This window comes from Bos javanicus, chromosome 8 (genome assembly GCF_032452875.1).
Source record: "Bos javanicus breed banteng chromosome 8, ARS-OSU_banteng_1.0, whole genome shotgun sequence".
NCBI lineage: Eukaryota > Metazoa > Chordata > Mammalia > Artiodactyla > Bovidae > Bos > Bos javanicus.
This window is the reverse complement of record NC_083875.1, coordinates 82329398-82344628: the sequence shown is the minus strand read 5'-3', so window position 1 is coordinate 82344628 and position 15231 is coordinate 82329398. Positions and strand designations below refer to the sequence as shown.

General features: G+C 43.6%; 1 protein-coding gene across 19 annotated transcripts in view; it reads left to right on the top strand.

Annotated features, from left to right (window-relative positions):
* The window catches only part of FANCC (FA complementation group C), a 347288-nt gene that overhangs the window by 294946 nt on the left and 37111 nt on the right, over positions 1–15231 (top strand). For all 19 annotated transcript variants that reach the window (XM_061426131.1, XM_061426130.1, XM_061426127.1 and 16 more), the window contains one exon: positions 10528–10684. In XM_061426131.1, coding sequence (XP_061282115.1) covers positions 10528–10684 — 157 coding nt within the window. The remainder of the gene's footprint in view (positions 1–10527; positions 10685–15231) is intronic.

The window sequence follows — 15231 nt, the reverse complement described above, 5'->3', positions numbered from 1 at the left end:
ATGACTGGCCAGACAACTAACCTCATGGGGCAGCTGTGAGTGTTAAAGAGGGTAGCCATACAATTATAAATTGTAGTCTGGAGTACTTTTGAGAGTTAAAAGAGGTGCCTGTTACAATTATGGTAGGATGACCCGTCCCAGGCACACCGAAACATATTTAAATGACTCCGGTGCCTATAGGGTACTTCCTACGTGGCTCAGCCAGTAAAGAATCCACCTACAGTACGGAAGACTGGTGTTCGATCCCTGGATTGGGAAGATCTGGAGAAGGGAATGGCTACCCACTCCAGTATTCTAGCCTAGAGAATTCCATGGACACAGGAGCCTGGTGGTCTATAGTCCATGGGGTCCAAAGAGTTGGACACAACTGAGTGACTAACACTTTCACTTTCGGTGCCTATAGAATGTTTAGCATGATGCCTGGTACTCAAAACACTCAGTAACTGTTAGCTGGTTGCTGTTATTATTGTTGTTGTTGACTTTAAATAATAATTATATTATTTTCTATAATGTTCTATTAGGCTTTTTCAAGCTTATATCTTTTCCTGCTAATCAAATTATCACTGAACTAAGGCCAGATGTAAATAAATTTTCAATGCTGAAAAAGCTAATATAGCCTCCAATGGTGCTTAAGAAGAAAAAAATAAATTATAAGAAAAGGCCAACTTCAGCCAAGTTTCTAGTTTTGTGGGTTTTTCTTTTTTTTCAGCTCAGATAAGAAAAACCAGGCTTTAAGAATTGCCAGAATTCTCTGGCAGCCCAGTGGTTAGGACTTGGCACTTTCCTTCTTGGGGCCTGGGTTCAATCCTGGTCAAGGAACTAAGATCCTGCAAGATGCACAGCACAGCCAAAAAAAGAAAGAAAGAAAAATCAGGCTTTAAATATTGTCAATATAGGTGAATGTCTAAACAAAGAAAAGCTAGTGTAATACCAAGGACAAAAAGTTAGCAAAGCAGTAGTAGTAACTAATACTCCCTTAAGTTTTTTACCTTACTAAGATATGATCACAAAATTATTTGTTGAAAAAGTTTACTTTTCAAGTAAAAACCTGCTGATGCTGATTTGTAATAGACATGCCAGTGTGTTTGGATTTGGATATTTCCTTTGACTGGTGTTGCTGCCCTTTGCTTTGAGAAGTGACTTCTCTGCACATATAAGTGATAATGATGGCACAGCTTCTTCAAATTTGATGTACTTCTCCGATCAGGTTGTCATGGAAATACATCTTTGAAATGTAAGAGAGAATATTCTTTCCAGTTCCTTGGGATTAAGTAGTTCTCCAGAAAAGTTGGTCTTGATTTTTGTGGGCTCCTCTGGCAGCCCACGCAGCCCTTGATCTCTTTCTGGTTTGGAAAGGGGGAGCCTGCCTGCGTTTGTCTCAAGTGGGGAGGCTCCCTCCCCTCCTCTGCTTCTCAGACAGCATTAGAACATGTACTTCACCTCTCAAGGGCCTTTCTGGCAAAGAATTGAGTTCCACATTCTGGTTTTTGTATTGAAGCTATACAAAAACACTTAGGACTTCCCTGGTAGGTAAGAATTTGCCTGCCAATGCAGGGGACAGGGGCTCGATCCCTGGTCAGAGAAGATTCCACATACCACGGGGCAACTCAGCCTGCCTACCACAACTACTGGAGCCTGCCCACTCCAGGGCCTGTGCTCTGCAACAAGAGAAGCCAGCGCAGTGAGAAGCCTGTGCACCACAATGAAGAGTTGCCCCGCTTGCTGCAACTAGAGGAAGCCCACGCACAGCAGTGGAGACCCAGGGCAACCAAAAACTAATAATTAATTAATTAATAATAAAAACATCTGGAGCCAAAATTATTTAACAAGTGGCTAGACCAGTTTCTTTACCTACTTCCTCCTTTTTGGAGAGGATGGGACACACAACTAACCCACTAAATTGAATATTTGGGGAAACAAAGTTCAGTTTTTAAATGTCCAGGAGGCAGTTGTCAGAAGAATCTTAATATATTGCGTGAGATGTTGGACAGGGCAGAGTGTTCTTGTCCAGGCCTCTCCTGCCCAGTGTCAGAAATTGTTATTTAAAGTCAGATATTCTATATGAAAGCGCAGACTGGGAGCCTACTCCTTGGTATGTTGCAGGAGAAAATTATAATGTGTTCCATGTAAGTCCCTATCATTTTCCCAAACCATAGCTATAATGCCTAAAACTTCCTGTGATTATTAGGTAGAATATTGGTAGATATTAGGTAGAATTAGGTAGAATTTTGGAGAGCCAAGTTTTTAATCATAAACTGTTTTTCTTGAATTTGTCATTTGATCAGTATCCAAGTTAGATAGCTAAAACAAGTATAGAAAGTAGGAAAAGGACAGCCTTAGAGTTTCTATAACTAACACATGGTGAGTAGAATGAAATTTTTCAATCTGCCTAAAAATATTTTTACTTTTTTTCCTTTACTAGCTCTTTAAAATTTCCACAGAAATACATACATTTTATCAGGTCAGGTCAAACAATGTAGACGTATACACAGAAAATGTCAATTACCCGCCTCCTTACCACCCTCCAGTCCTTCTCGTAAGCATACCTTATACTCTTATAAACATTAGAAATCTACATGAAACAATTTTCTCTTCTTCTTAAATTAGCTTTTAAAAAAAGAAAAAGGAAAAACAGCATCACATCATACATATGACCCTGGAACCAGGTTTTTTAACCAACAAATCTTGTGTATCCCTCAAAGGGTATAGATCTAACTCGTTATAAAATAGAAACATATATCCTGATATGAACGGATCTTAATCTGTTTAGCTCTTTGCCAGTGTGTGTGTGTGTGTGTGTGTGTGTGTGTGTGTGTATTCAGTCGTTCAGTCATGTCCAACTCTTTGTGACCCCATGGACCGGCCAGGCTTCTCTATCCATGGAATTTTCCAGGCAAGAATACTGGAGTGAGTTGCCATTTCCTCCTGCATGGGATCTTCCTGACCCAGGGAGCAAACCTGCGTCTCTTGTGTCTCCTGCGTTGGCAGGTGGATTCTTTACCACTGCACCACCTGGTAAGCCCTGTTTTCCAGTGGATGCATTCAAATTGTTTCTAATTTTCTGTTTATAATATTGCTACATGAATACTTTCTAGCTAGTGCTTTTATTTCTGCCACAAAGATTCATAAAAGTATGGTTATGACAGCCAAGGATATGTGTATTTTGCAGTTTATTAGGCAGTATCACATGACTTAACCAAAAGGATGAACCCATTCCCTGTCCTACATCTAAGAACACCAGTCACTTACACCTACTTTTATACTGGATGTTGTCATTCATCTAAACATTAGCTGATGTGAACACAAAAACTAATACCTCCTTGATATGTTAGTTTACCTTTCTTTCCTATTAATAAGGTTGAAAATCTACATATTTGGGGGGCATTTGCACTTCTTCTTTTATAATTTGCCTTTTTTCCTGGTTTCATTGAGATATAATTTATATATAATATAACTTTTAATTTCAGAACCAACCTGGTACAAATTTAGAACATTATATGTAATACCAATATGTTGGTCCAACGAAATTCTGTTATGCAGTGATTTCTTTGGTGATTTCTTAATCCAAGATCAGTTATTAAGAGTTAAATCTTTGATGTTTTAAAGAAAAATAGATTTTTTTTTTGTTAATAGGTGATCATATACTCCAGTGTTCAGTTCAGTTCAGACGCTCAGTCGTGTCTGACTCTTTGCAACCCCATGAACCGCAGCACGCCAGGCCTCCCTGTCCATCACCAACTCCCGGAGTCTACCCAAACCCATGTCCATCAAGTCAGTGATGCAATCCAACCATCTCATCCTCTGTCATCCTCTTCTCCTCCTGCCCTCAATCTTTCCCAGCATCAGGATCTTTTCAAATGAGTTAGCTCTTCGCATCAGGTGGCCAAAGTATTGGAGTTTCAGCTTCAACATCAGTCCTTCCAATGAACACCCAGGATGGATCTCCTTTAGGATGGACTGGTTGGATCTCCTGGCAGTCCAAGGGACTCTCAAGAGTCTTCTCCAACACCACAATTCAAAAACATCAATTCTTCAGCACTCAGCATTCTTTATAGTCCAACTCTTACATCCATACATGACCGCTAGAAAAACCATAGCCTTGACTAGATGGACCTTTGTTGCAAAGTAATGTCTCTGCTTTTTAATATGCTGTCTAGGTTTATTTTGTGGGGCTTCAAAATCACTGCAGATGGTGACTGCAGCCATGAAATTAAAAGACGCTTGCTCCTTGGAAGAAAAGTTATGACCAACCTGCTGCTGCTGCTGCTGCTGCTGCTGCGTTGCTTCAGTCGTGTCCGACTTTGTGAAACCCCATAGACGGCAACCCACCAGGCTCCTCTGTCCCTGGGATTCTCCAGGCAAGAATTCTGGAGTGGGTTGCCATTTCCTTCTCTGATGACCAACCTAGATAGCATAAAAAGCAGAAACATTACTTTCCCAACAAAGGTCCACTAGTCAAAGATACAGTTTTTCCAGTAGTCATATGTGGATGTGAGAGTTGGACTATAAAGAAAGCTGAGAGCCGAAGAACTGATGCTTTCGAACTGTGGTGTTCAAGAGTCCTTGGATTATAAGGAGATCCAACAGTCCATCCTAAAGGAAATCAGTCCTGAATATTTATTAGAAGGACTGATGCTGAAGCTGAAACTCCAATACTTTGGCCACGTTATGTGAAGAACTGACTCATTGGGAAAGACCCTGATGCTGGGAAAGATTGAAGGCAGGAGGAGAAGGGGACAACAGTGGATGAGATGGTTGGATGGCATCACTGACTTGATGGACATGAATTTGAATAAGCTCCAGGAGTTGGTGATGGACAGGGAAGCCTGGCATGCTGCAGTCCATGGGGTCGCAAAGAGTCGGACATGACTGAGCAACTGAACTGAAAGAGGTTGGTCATAGCTTTTCTTCCAAGGAGCAAGCATCTTTTAATTTCATGGCTGTGGTCACCATCTGCAGTGATTTTGGAGCCACCCAAAATAAAATCTCTCACTGTTTCCATTGTTTCCCCATTTATTTGCCATGAAGTGATAGAACCAGATGCCATGATCTTAGTTTTCTGAATGTTGAGTATTAAGCCAACTTTTTCACTCTCTTTCACTTTCATCAAGAGGCTCTTTAGTTCTTTACTTTCTGCCATAAGGGTGATATCATCTGCGTATCTGAGGTTATTGATATTTCTCCCCTCGTTCTTGATTCCAGCTTGTGCTTCATCCAGCCCAACATTTCACATTATGTTCTCTGCATATAAGTTAAATAAGCAGGGTGACAATATATAACCTTGATGTACTCCTTTCCCTATTTGGAACCAGTCTGTTGTTCCATGTCCAGTTCTAACTGTTGCTTCTTGACCTGCATGCAGATTTCTCAGGAGGCAGGTCAGGTGGTCTGATATTCCCATCTCTTGAAGAATTTTCCACAGTTTTTTGTGATCCACACAGTCAAAGGCTTTGGCATAGTCAATAAAGTAGAAGTAGATGGTAGATGTTTTTCTGGAACTCTCTTGCTTTTTCTATGATCCAACAAATTTTGGCAATTTTATCTCTGGTTCTTCTGCCTTTTCTAAATCCAGCTTGAACATCTGGAAGTTCATGGTTCACATATTATTAAAGCCTGGCTTGGAGAATTTTGAGCAATACTTTGCTAGTGTGTGATGAGATGAGTGCAGTTGTGCAGCTTGAGCATTCTTTGGCATTGCCTTTCTTTAGGATTGGAATGAAAACTGACCTTTTTGCAGTCCTATGGCCACTGCTGAATTTTCCAAATTTGCTGGCATATTGCATGCGGCACCTTAACAGCATCATCTTTTAGAATTTGAAATAGCTCAACTGGAATTCCATTACCTCCACTAGCTTTGTTCATAGGGGTGTTTCCTAAGGTCCACTTGACTTCACATTCCAGGATGTCTGGCTCTAGGTGAGTGATCACACCATTGTGGTTAATAGAATATTACTCAGCTTATAAAAAAGAACAAATTTGAGTCAGTTCTCATGAGGTGGATGAATCTAGAGTCTATTATACCAAGTGAAGTAAGTCAGAAAGAGAAAAACAAATGTCACATATTAACGCAGAGATATGGAATCTAGAAAATGGTACTAATGAACTCATTTGCAGGGAAGGACTGGAGGCACAAGTATAGAGACTGGACTTGTGGGCCCAGTGGGGGTGAGAAAAGACGGGACAGATAGAGAAAGTGGCATCGACATACGTACACTCTCACGTGTAGAGCGGACAGCTGGTGAGGAGTTGCTTTTTCACACACGGAGCCCAGTCTGGCGCTCCGTGATGACCTAGAAGGGTGGGGTGGAATGGGGGCGGGGCTCAGGCAGGAGGAGATGGGTGTGTAGTTGTGGCTGATACGTGTCGCTGTGCAGCAGAAGCCAAACAACACTGTAAAAATTAAAAAGTAAAAAATAGATGATTCAAATACTAAACATGGATCCATAAATTTAATCATTTACAGCAGTTTGTAGAGTGTGGTCTGAATCAGGAGTAATAAAAAAAAATTGTTAACATATACATTTTTCAAACTGTGTCTGAGAATAGAACAAAAATTATGTACTTGGTACTTGGTACAGAACTTATGCAACTCTTATATAGATTTGTAACTAAGCAGTATTTTCTAGTTCAGATATTCACTGGAACTACCATTCAGCTGCCTTTTACATTTGTTCATATCCATCTACTGTTCATCATTCTCAAGATTTCCTGCCTCTTTGCCCTGGGCACTGCCCAGCCATTGCAACCTCATGGTATTAATAGAAATCACATTTGTGCATGTTGCTGCTCAGAGGGCTTAGCAGTGGGGCTATCTCTGATGAACTCTCACTGAAGTGAGACACTTTTCTAATGATGTACATATTTATTTCAGTAGATGCTTTAAAAAAGACAAGGTGTGATTAGAGCAGGTCAAGGGAGGTCCCTGTTACTTGGGAAGGGAGGAGGAATTCTTCCTTCTGCACCTCAGAACCTCCCGCCTTCCAGGGGCTTTCTGGCTCTAAGACAGAGGCTATCCACACCCTCCCCCTGCTCCCAAAGGGTGTTCTTCCTCAAGAAAGCTGAACAGAAATCCCTTCCCAGGAGTTTGTTAATGTGGCTAAAATTGGCTGATAGCCTGGACTTTGGAAAAACTTCCTTAGACACTGAAGGAAGTGAAAACAGGCTCTAGGCATCTAGCTCACCCAGGAAAACTGTGTGCTCTCACCCCTGTGTCAGGCTCCAAATGGAAGCAACACCCTCCACTCTCCTGCCTGCAGAGAGAGGCTTAGGTATAACCTGAGGCACAGGACCAGCTCCAGCATCAGACCTCCTGGGTTTAATCAGGGCTGTGAGACCTTGGTCCCTCTCCAGCCTCAAAAAATAAGGGTAATAATGGTACCTGTTTCATAGGATTGTTATGGGAATGAAAACACAAGTAAAATGCTTAGCATTGTTCGAGGTGACAAAACAGTGTTAGTGGCTGTCATGTCCAACTCTCTGTGACCCCATGGACTGTGGCCTGCCAAGTTTCTCTGTCCATGGAATTCTCCAGGCAAGGATACTGGAGTGGCTCGCCATTCGCTTCTCCAGGTGAGCCCTTAATAAACAGCAGCTACTGGTCTTACAGATGACTCAGTGGGTAAAGACTCCACCTGCAATACAGGAGACATAGGGATGCAGGTTCGATCCCTGGGTCGAGCAGATCCCTTGGAGGTGGACATGGCAACCCTCTCCAGTATTCTTGCCTGGGAAACCCCGTGGACAGGAGGCTGGCAGGCTGCAGTCCATGAAGTCGCAGAGAGTCAGACCCAGCTGAGCATGTGGCACATACACACATGCTGGTCCTTCAGCCTCTCCCCCTCTGCGTCTGGCCCATCAGTATTCAGCCTAAAACACCACCTCTCAGGAGCACACCAGGCCACCACCCCTGTGTGGCTTCCTGTTGTCAGTCACTCCCAGCATAGTCATCCCTCTGAAGACCAGTCTGCAGTGCTGACTGCACTTCCACTCCTGTCTTCAATGACTTGCCAGCTTCCATCACCCCATCCAACCCTCAACCTGCTGAAACTCCTGAGGCACAGACCTGGGCCCTCTTTTCACCCTGCTCAAACCTCTTTCCTTTGGACATCTCCTTCATTTTCATGCTGCTCCATGCCAACTGACAGCTCCTGAATATAGATCTTCAGCCCAGCCCTCTCCCCAGAACACTTCCAACTTGGATATTCAAGGACCTATTTTACATCTCTGTTGGACTGTGCCTCAGACATTCTAAACTCACATACCCTAAACGGAGCTCTTAGTAAACCCTTCACCAATCTTTTCTTCCATTCTTTCCATTGAGTAAATGGTACATCTGTCCATCTTGTAGCTCAAGAAACTTGGAACAGTTTTGATTCCCACCTCATGTTCACCTCCTCTTCAAATTCATCACCAGTGTCTCTTGATATTACTGCTAAAATACATTTCACTCCTTCCCCCGTGCCACCCAGGTCCAAGCTCCCTCTGGAATTTTGTATCCACTCAGCACTCAGGTCTCCATGCAACAGTCAGAGTGATCTTTGAAATGTAAATTGGGTCCTGGCACTCCTCTGTTTAAAACCTTCTGGGCCAGAATAAAATACCGGATGCTGGCCTGGCCTTGGTCCTGCACAGCCTCATCACCGGCCGCCTCACCTTTGCTCTCTTCATCTGACTCAGTTGCAGCACCCCCTGCGGAGGCCTCCTCCCACTGCCCTCTGTGTTGCCTGCCCCACCACGCCGTGCATGCGCCTGCTGCCTCTTCAGTCGTGTCCAACTCTGAGAGCCAATGGATGGTAGCCCACCAGTCTCCTCTGTCCCTGGGATTCTCCAGGCAAGAATACTGGAGTGGGTTGTCATGCCCTCCCCCAGAGGATCTTCCCAACCCAGGGATCGAACCCATGTCTCCTGCAGCTCCTGCAATGCAGGCGGATTCTTTATCACTGAGCCACTAGGGAATCCCCCCCACCAGGCTGATCTCCAGCTAAACTCAACTGGAGAGGTTGTCCCTGACCACCTGGTCTCACCTGGGCCCCTCCTGATACTCTGTCCTTCCTTGGCCTGTCCTTTCCCTTCACTGTCTTTAATACAGTTTGATGTGTGTGTATGTGTCAGGGTGAGGGGGCGTCAGAAAGAAGGTCAGAGGAGGGCCAAGCCTCCCTCCCTTTCTCCTGCCCTACTGCCTGCTCTGGTGGACAGACCCTGAAACTCCTCAGCTTCTTCTAGTCTTGCCTCAGAGTTGATCTTGGACAAGGTCTACAAGAGTTATGCCAAGGGAGAAGAGAAAAAGAAACTACTAGCAATTCCTATGGAGAAGGAAATGGCAACCCACTCCAATGTTCTTGCCTGGAGAATCCCAGGGACGGGGGATCCTGGTGAGCTGCCGTCTGTGGGGTCTCACAGAGTCGGACACGACTGAAGTGACTTAGCAGCAGCAGCAGCAATTCCTACCCTGTGTCTTTGCCTGTTCACTTCTTCCCCCTATACCCAATTCCTGGGCTTCATGCCAGCTCCTGCAGAGAAATGGCCCAGAAGTGATGGTGGAGGGAAAGACACTGGAGGGGTTGTTGGGTAATGGGAAACATTAGTGCCCCTACTTCTGTTTGTCTTAGTAAAAGCAGTAAACATCTTTAGCAGAACCTGGAAGGTGCTGCAGGTAAAAGGGCAGGAGGCCTTGGAAAAGCAGGGCCAAGAGAAGAAGAACAAGTCTCACCAGGCCCAAATAGGCCCAGTGTTGACAGGGAGGAGCCCCCCCAACCCCCGACTGTGGCTCAGAGTAGATGGATGCCCCCTCGTGCCCCCTCCCAGGAGAAGCAGAGCCCCTGATTCACTGACCTGACATAGGAGGAACCTCCAAATACATTTTCCCATAGAAATGTAACTACACTCAGTGGTAAGTCTGTAGAGTATCATGCTGAGGATCAACTATGGATCAGCTAGGCCATAATCACCTTTTATGATATTATTACTAAAGAAAAATTTCAAGAGATTTATACAGTGGTTAAATATTTACTATGTGCCAAGAACTGTGCTCGTCATTGTCCACATGTTATTATTGCATTTGATCCTTCTTACAACACTAGGAGGGAAGTAGGCCCATTTTACAGGTGAGTAAACTGAGGTTTAGAGGTTAGCTTTCTTAAGGTCATACAGTGAGTAAGTGGTGGCTCTAGGACTCAAATCCAAGTTTGATTTCACATGTTAAACCACTGTGGTGAAATTTCAAACATAGCTATTTCTTAAAATAGGAACTACGTTTGCCTGAATATCTCAAGGCCCTTTTCCATCAACATTTTTTTTTAATCGTTCTCTTTATATCATCATTGTATATTTGTTTGTCCTTTTTGAACACATTTTTTTTCTTTGGTCAAAATAAGTTACTTGGTGAGTATTCATTTGATATTATAAATATTAACTGCTCTTGTGACCATGATGAAAAAAAAAAAGATTTGGATTTGTTATTGCATTTTGAAATCTTAATCTTTTTTTCAGAGACTCATTTATATTTAAAGTTTTATTTCTTACTGAAAGGAAGAAGATTTCTCTCCCCACGTCAGCTATACTCTGCCTCTGGCTTCGGCACCTTCCCAGCCTTGAAAATACAATGCTTCATCTTCTTGAAAAGCTCATCTCCAGTGAGAGAAATTCTCTGAGAAGGATCAAATGCTTTATGAAAGACTCACTGCTGGTATGTGCTGGGTTTGAGGAGGAGAAAAACCCTTAAGGAAGACGCTGTATATTCTCTCTTTTAATCAGCAAAAGGGGAAAATGTAAACAAACGAGCAGTTGGCACCTTTTAAAATCATCATCTATCTACATTTTATTTTTGAAATACCTAATGTCTGGGGCTTTTCTCCTTGTGTTAAAAATAGGGCAAAGGAATTCCCTAGCAGTGCAGTGGTTAGGACTCGGTGCTTTCACTGCCTCAGGCCTGGATTCGGCCCCTGGATGGGGAACTAAGGTAATGTAAGCTGAGTGGCACAGCCAGGGGAAAAAAAACTTTATCACTACAACTTCCCTGGTGGCTCAGATGGTAAAGCATCTGCCCGGATTTGATCCCTGGGTCAGGAAGATTCCCCTGGAGGAGGAAATAGCAACCCACTCCAGTACTCTTGCCTGGAAAATCCCATGGACAGAGAAGCCCGGTAGGCTACAGTCCATGGGGTCGCGAAGAGTTGGACACAACTGAGCGACTTCACCTCACGCCTTATATCGCACATTCACAAGAATTGACGTTTGGCCAACAAATTTCTCATTTCCGGCTTCCTTGGTGACTCAGATGGTAAAGCATCTGCCTGCAATGGAGGAGGCCTGGGTTCAGTCCCTGGGTTGGAAAGATCCCCTGGAGAAGGGAATGGCAACCTACTCCAGTGGTCCACCCTGGAGAATTCCATGGACAGAGGAGACTGGCAGGCTACAGTCCATGGGGTCGCAAAAGACTCACAGGACTGAGCACACACAGCACACACCCTATGAACAACGTGCTGTTCATTCTCCAAGCAAGAATGCTGGAGTGGGTTGCAGTGCCCTCATGCAGGGAATTTTCCCAACCCAGGGATTGAACCCAGATCTCCCATATTGCAGGTGGATTCTTTACCAGCTGAGCCACCATGGAAGCCCCTATGAACAAGAGGAGGAATCAATTAACAAAGAAAATCATTCAAAAAATAAACTTCTAATCCTTCACTGGAGGAAAAATCAAATACTTAAAAGATATAAAATGACACCCCCAGAAAAATGGTTAGAACAACAAAGTAACTACAAAGAATTCTGACAGCTATTTTGGTGTCAGGCTGCCATCCTCGAACCCCCGCCTCTATGCAGGGGCTGCCCAGGCTCCCCTCCACTCAGAACTCAGGCCTGGGCAGTGTGGTGCTCAGTGGACCAAATGGGCCCCATTGCCTAATCCAGTGTCAGGGGCCCAGGCTAGCAGGGTGTCCTCAGAACCTGACCGATCCAGTGTTTTCCCTCTGTGGGGGGCAGCTCTGGAATTTATGTGCATTTTTGTAAGAGTCGGAGTGAAGACCAATGCACTCTGAATAAACAAAGCTCTCCGGGAGGTGTCATGCTTCCAGGCCTCCATCTTACAGGAACCTCGTGGGCTCCAACAGGCTTTCTTACTCGCTTTTGTCACCGAGGGGAGATATGGTGCAGAGATTTGTTTCCTCTTGTACAGATGGAGAAAGTTAGTTCAAGAGAGATAGATGGTGAACACTCAGATCTTAAGTTGGTGGCCAGGAAACTGGACTGGAGAGTGTTCCCCTGCCCACTGAGCTGAGGCTTGTGTTGGGGGCAGGGTGTGTCTGTCTCTCATACAGCGCACTGAGATTGGCTGAGTTTACACAACATCCACCGAGATACCTTCTGTTTGGTTAATCCAGTTAGAACTTAGGTTTTCTCTCTCTTTCAAATTGGAGGCTGTGTGAGAGAATCATAATTGAATCTGCTGCCTTCTTCCTGTATCCCAGCTCTCTTTTTGGGTCCTGATCAGTCCCTACCAGGTCAAGAGTGTGACCACGGCCCTGCTTTACCTTCTCCCCGTCTCCCAGGCTCCTCTTTGCCGTCCCATCTTGGGGCCTTCGAGGGGACCGTGGATAGGGTCACAGTGACCAGCAGCCATGCTGCGTTCATCTGTGAGTTAGCTGGCCCAAATCAAACCCTACTGATCTAGACGTTTACAATGTTTGATAGAAAAAAAAAGAAAAGAAAATAGATATAAAGATTGAAAGAGCCCAAAGAGAAAGAGAGATACTTTTAGGGAAATTCTGCTTGAACTCATCTTTCAAAACAGTTGCATTAAAAAAAAAAAAAAGTTGCATATTAAGGTGAGAAATAAGAATGTACCTTATATAAGAATAACTATAATATTCAAAATAAACAAAGGCTTTTAGAAGTCCTGGCAGCCCATTCAAAACATTACCTTTATTGTCAGGTAAATCTATTTCTAACTGAAAGATACATGCTATAGTTTCATTTTCTCTGGTCTTTTTTCAGTGGCAAAATATAGTAACTGAGCTATTTCCTTGCTTTCAAGGTCCTTATTAAATTTTCTTTAAGTCTTCTCTCTATGGAAAAATTCCAGTTTCATCACCCTAAGTTGATTTGATTCTGCAACCTTGTGATTCTAAATCTTCTTTGAGCTCTTTTTACCTGTGGCCTTCAGGCCTGAGCCTATCAGTAAACCCAGGATGACAGAGAGAGAGAGAGAAAGCAGGCATTCCGGTTAAACATTGCATTGTATAACCTTCAGTCTCCACTTTACGGTTTAAAACCATTTTCCCCCAAACAGTTTTGAAGTCAGTTGATTTACAAAAGCATTTATCAGGATCATGTGTATAGAGATGCAGAGCTTCCATTATGGTTAAAGGGGGATTTCAGAGGGTGTTATTGTGTTTAATTTATTGTGGCATTGGCAGGATGTAACCCCTCTGTTGCCTTACGGTTCAAGGAGGTAATTACAATACAGAGCTGCAAGTCCTTGATTGGCGTGGGCTGCTCTCCTCAGGATCCTGGGCCCTCGGTGCCGCACAACCAAGCAGGCTGGAATAAGCCTGTGACGTGACCGAGTGATTGGAAGGGTAACCTGAAGAACGTGCTTCCTGATTGCATCATCTGCTTCACTTATCAGAGCACGGTATCTCGGGGCCGTGACAGGACCCTGCGGAAGTATCAGAAAGATCTGGAAGACTCGGATAGCATAGGACTGCTGTGCTTTCCTCTAGAAGTAACTTGATGCCTATTACATTAGAGTTAGATTCTGAGAATAATTAAAGTGTGATGGTCTAGTAACTTGTATTTTATATGGAGCACTGTTAATTATGTTTCCATCTCTTGGGACTATCCAGAATTAGCCCTAGAAGTTCTATAGTTACCAAGATGTTGCAAAAACAAAAGATAAACGTGTTGTACAGGTTGTACAAAGTGAAATGGTCTCTCCAAATGTTCTGTGGCCTCTCAGGGCCTCCAGGCTGGGTGTTTTCCATTAAGACTATGAATAATAAGGTGCTGACCTAATAGTCACCTGAATTCGAAGTGCATGTGTATGTTTTTTGACTTCTAAAATAAAAGTAAGTTTTCAAAACCTGTTTCCTTTTGAGGCTCGCTCTCTTGACTCTCTCAGGCTGGACCTCCCCCAAGTCTATGGCCACCTGCCACATTTGATGCTCCTGAATAAATCGAGGTCTTAGCCTCAGTTTGTCATCCACTGAGCAGACTGACACTTTGCAAAAGCAGATGGTCTTGTGTTTCTCTTGACAGAACAGGCAATGGAGGACCATAATCCATAGCTTCAGACCCGACCTTAAAAACTCATGTCACCAAAAGCAGTGAAAGCCACTTGCTAATTATGCAGCTTTCTTGGCACTGTTTGGTTTCCCAAGGCTGGCCCCAAATCAGAAGGATGTTGTGTTTTCCAGTTACAATTCTGTTTGTGGAGCCCAGAAAGCTATTGTTTATATTCTACATTTGAATGAAAAGTGCTGGCTGGGTGGCACTGTGCTTGGCTGCCCTGCTGCATGCCCGGGCTGGGATATACCCTGGTTCCCATGCCCTTCCATTCGATCCTTCGTTGGCTGGCCTCACATGCCGCCTGCCCCTCTAGCTGGGTCCAGAGATTTGCCCACGAAAGAGTGCAGCGGGAGGGGAAGGAAGGGGGATTGGTTTTGTTTATTCAGATTTTAAATCAGGAAACACTCCTGGTGTTTCTCTTCATAGCTGCACCAAAATTAGCTCTTTATCTTGTCAAGTGTACCTCAATAAAGATAGGGTTAAGAAAGTAGTTCTTGATCTAATAAGAGCTTAGGAATAACAAGCCTACAGATAACTCAGTGTCCTCCTTGACCTCCGTCATATGAGATAAGATGCATTCTTGTTTCCATTCTCCAGATAGTAATCATAGCCACTTCAGAAAGAAAAAGAGACTTATTTTACGCTGAACTCCAAACACAGTTCCCCTTTAATAAAAGATTATACCGAAGAATTAACTCTACATCCTGGGTGATGTCATTTTTCTCTGCTTGAATAACTTCTTACTAATGTTCTAGGGTTTTTTCTTTTCCTGCTTTCTCATTAGCAGTCTTTTAAACATTTCTTTTTTTTCTTTGAGCTCTTTAAAGTGATGCCTGTAATTTAACAAAAGCTAAAATAGATAATTTAGCAGTGATCCAATAGAGAAGTGTGGAGGTGGTTTATGCTTGTGGCTAAAAGGTAAAAAGAAACATCTGACAATAATTGCAC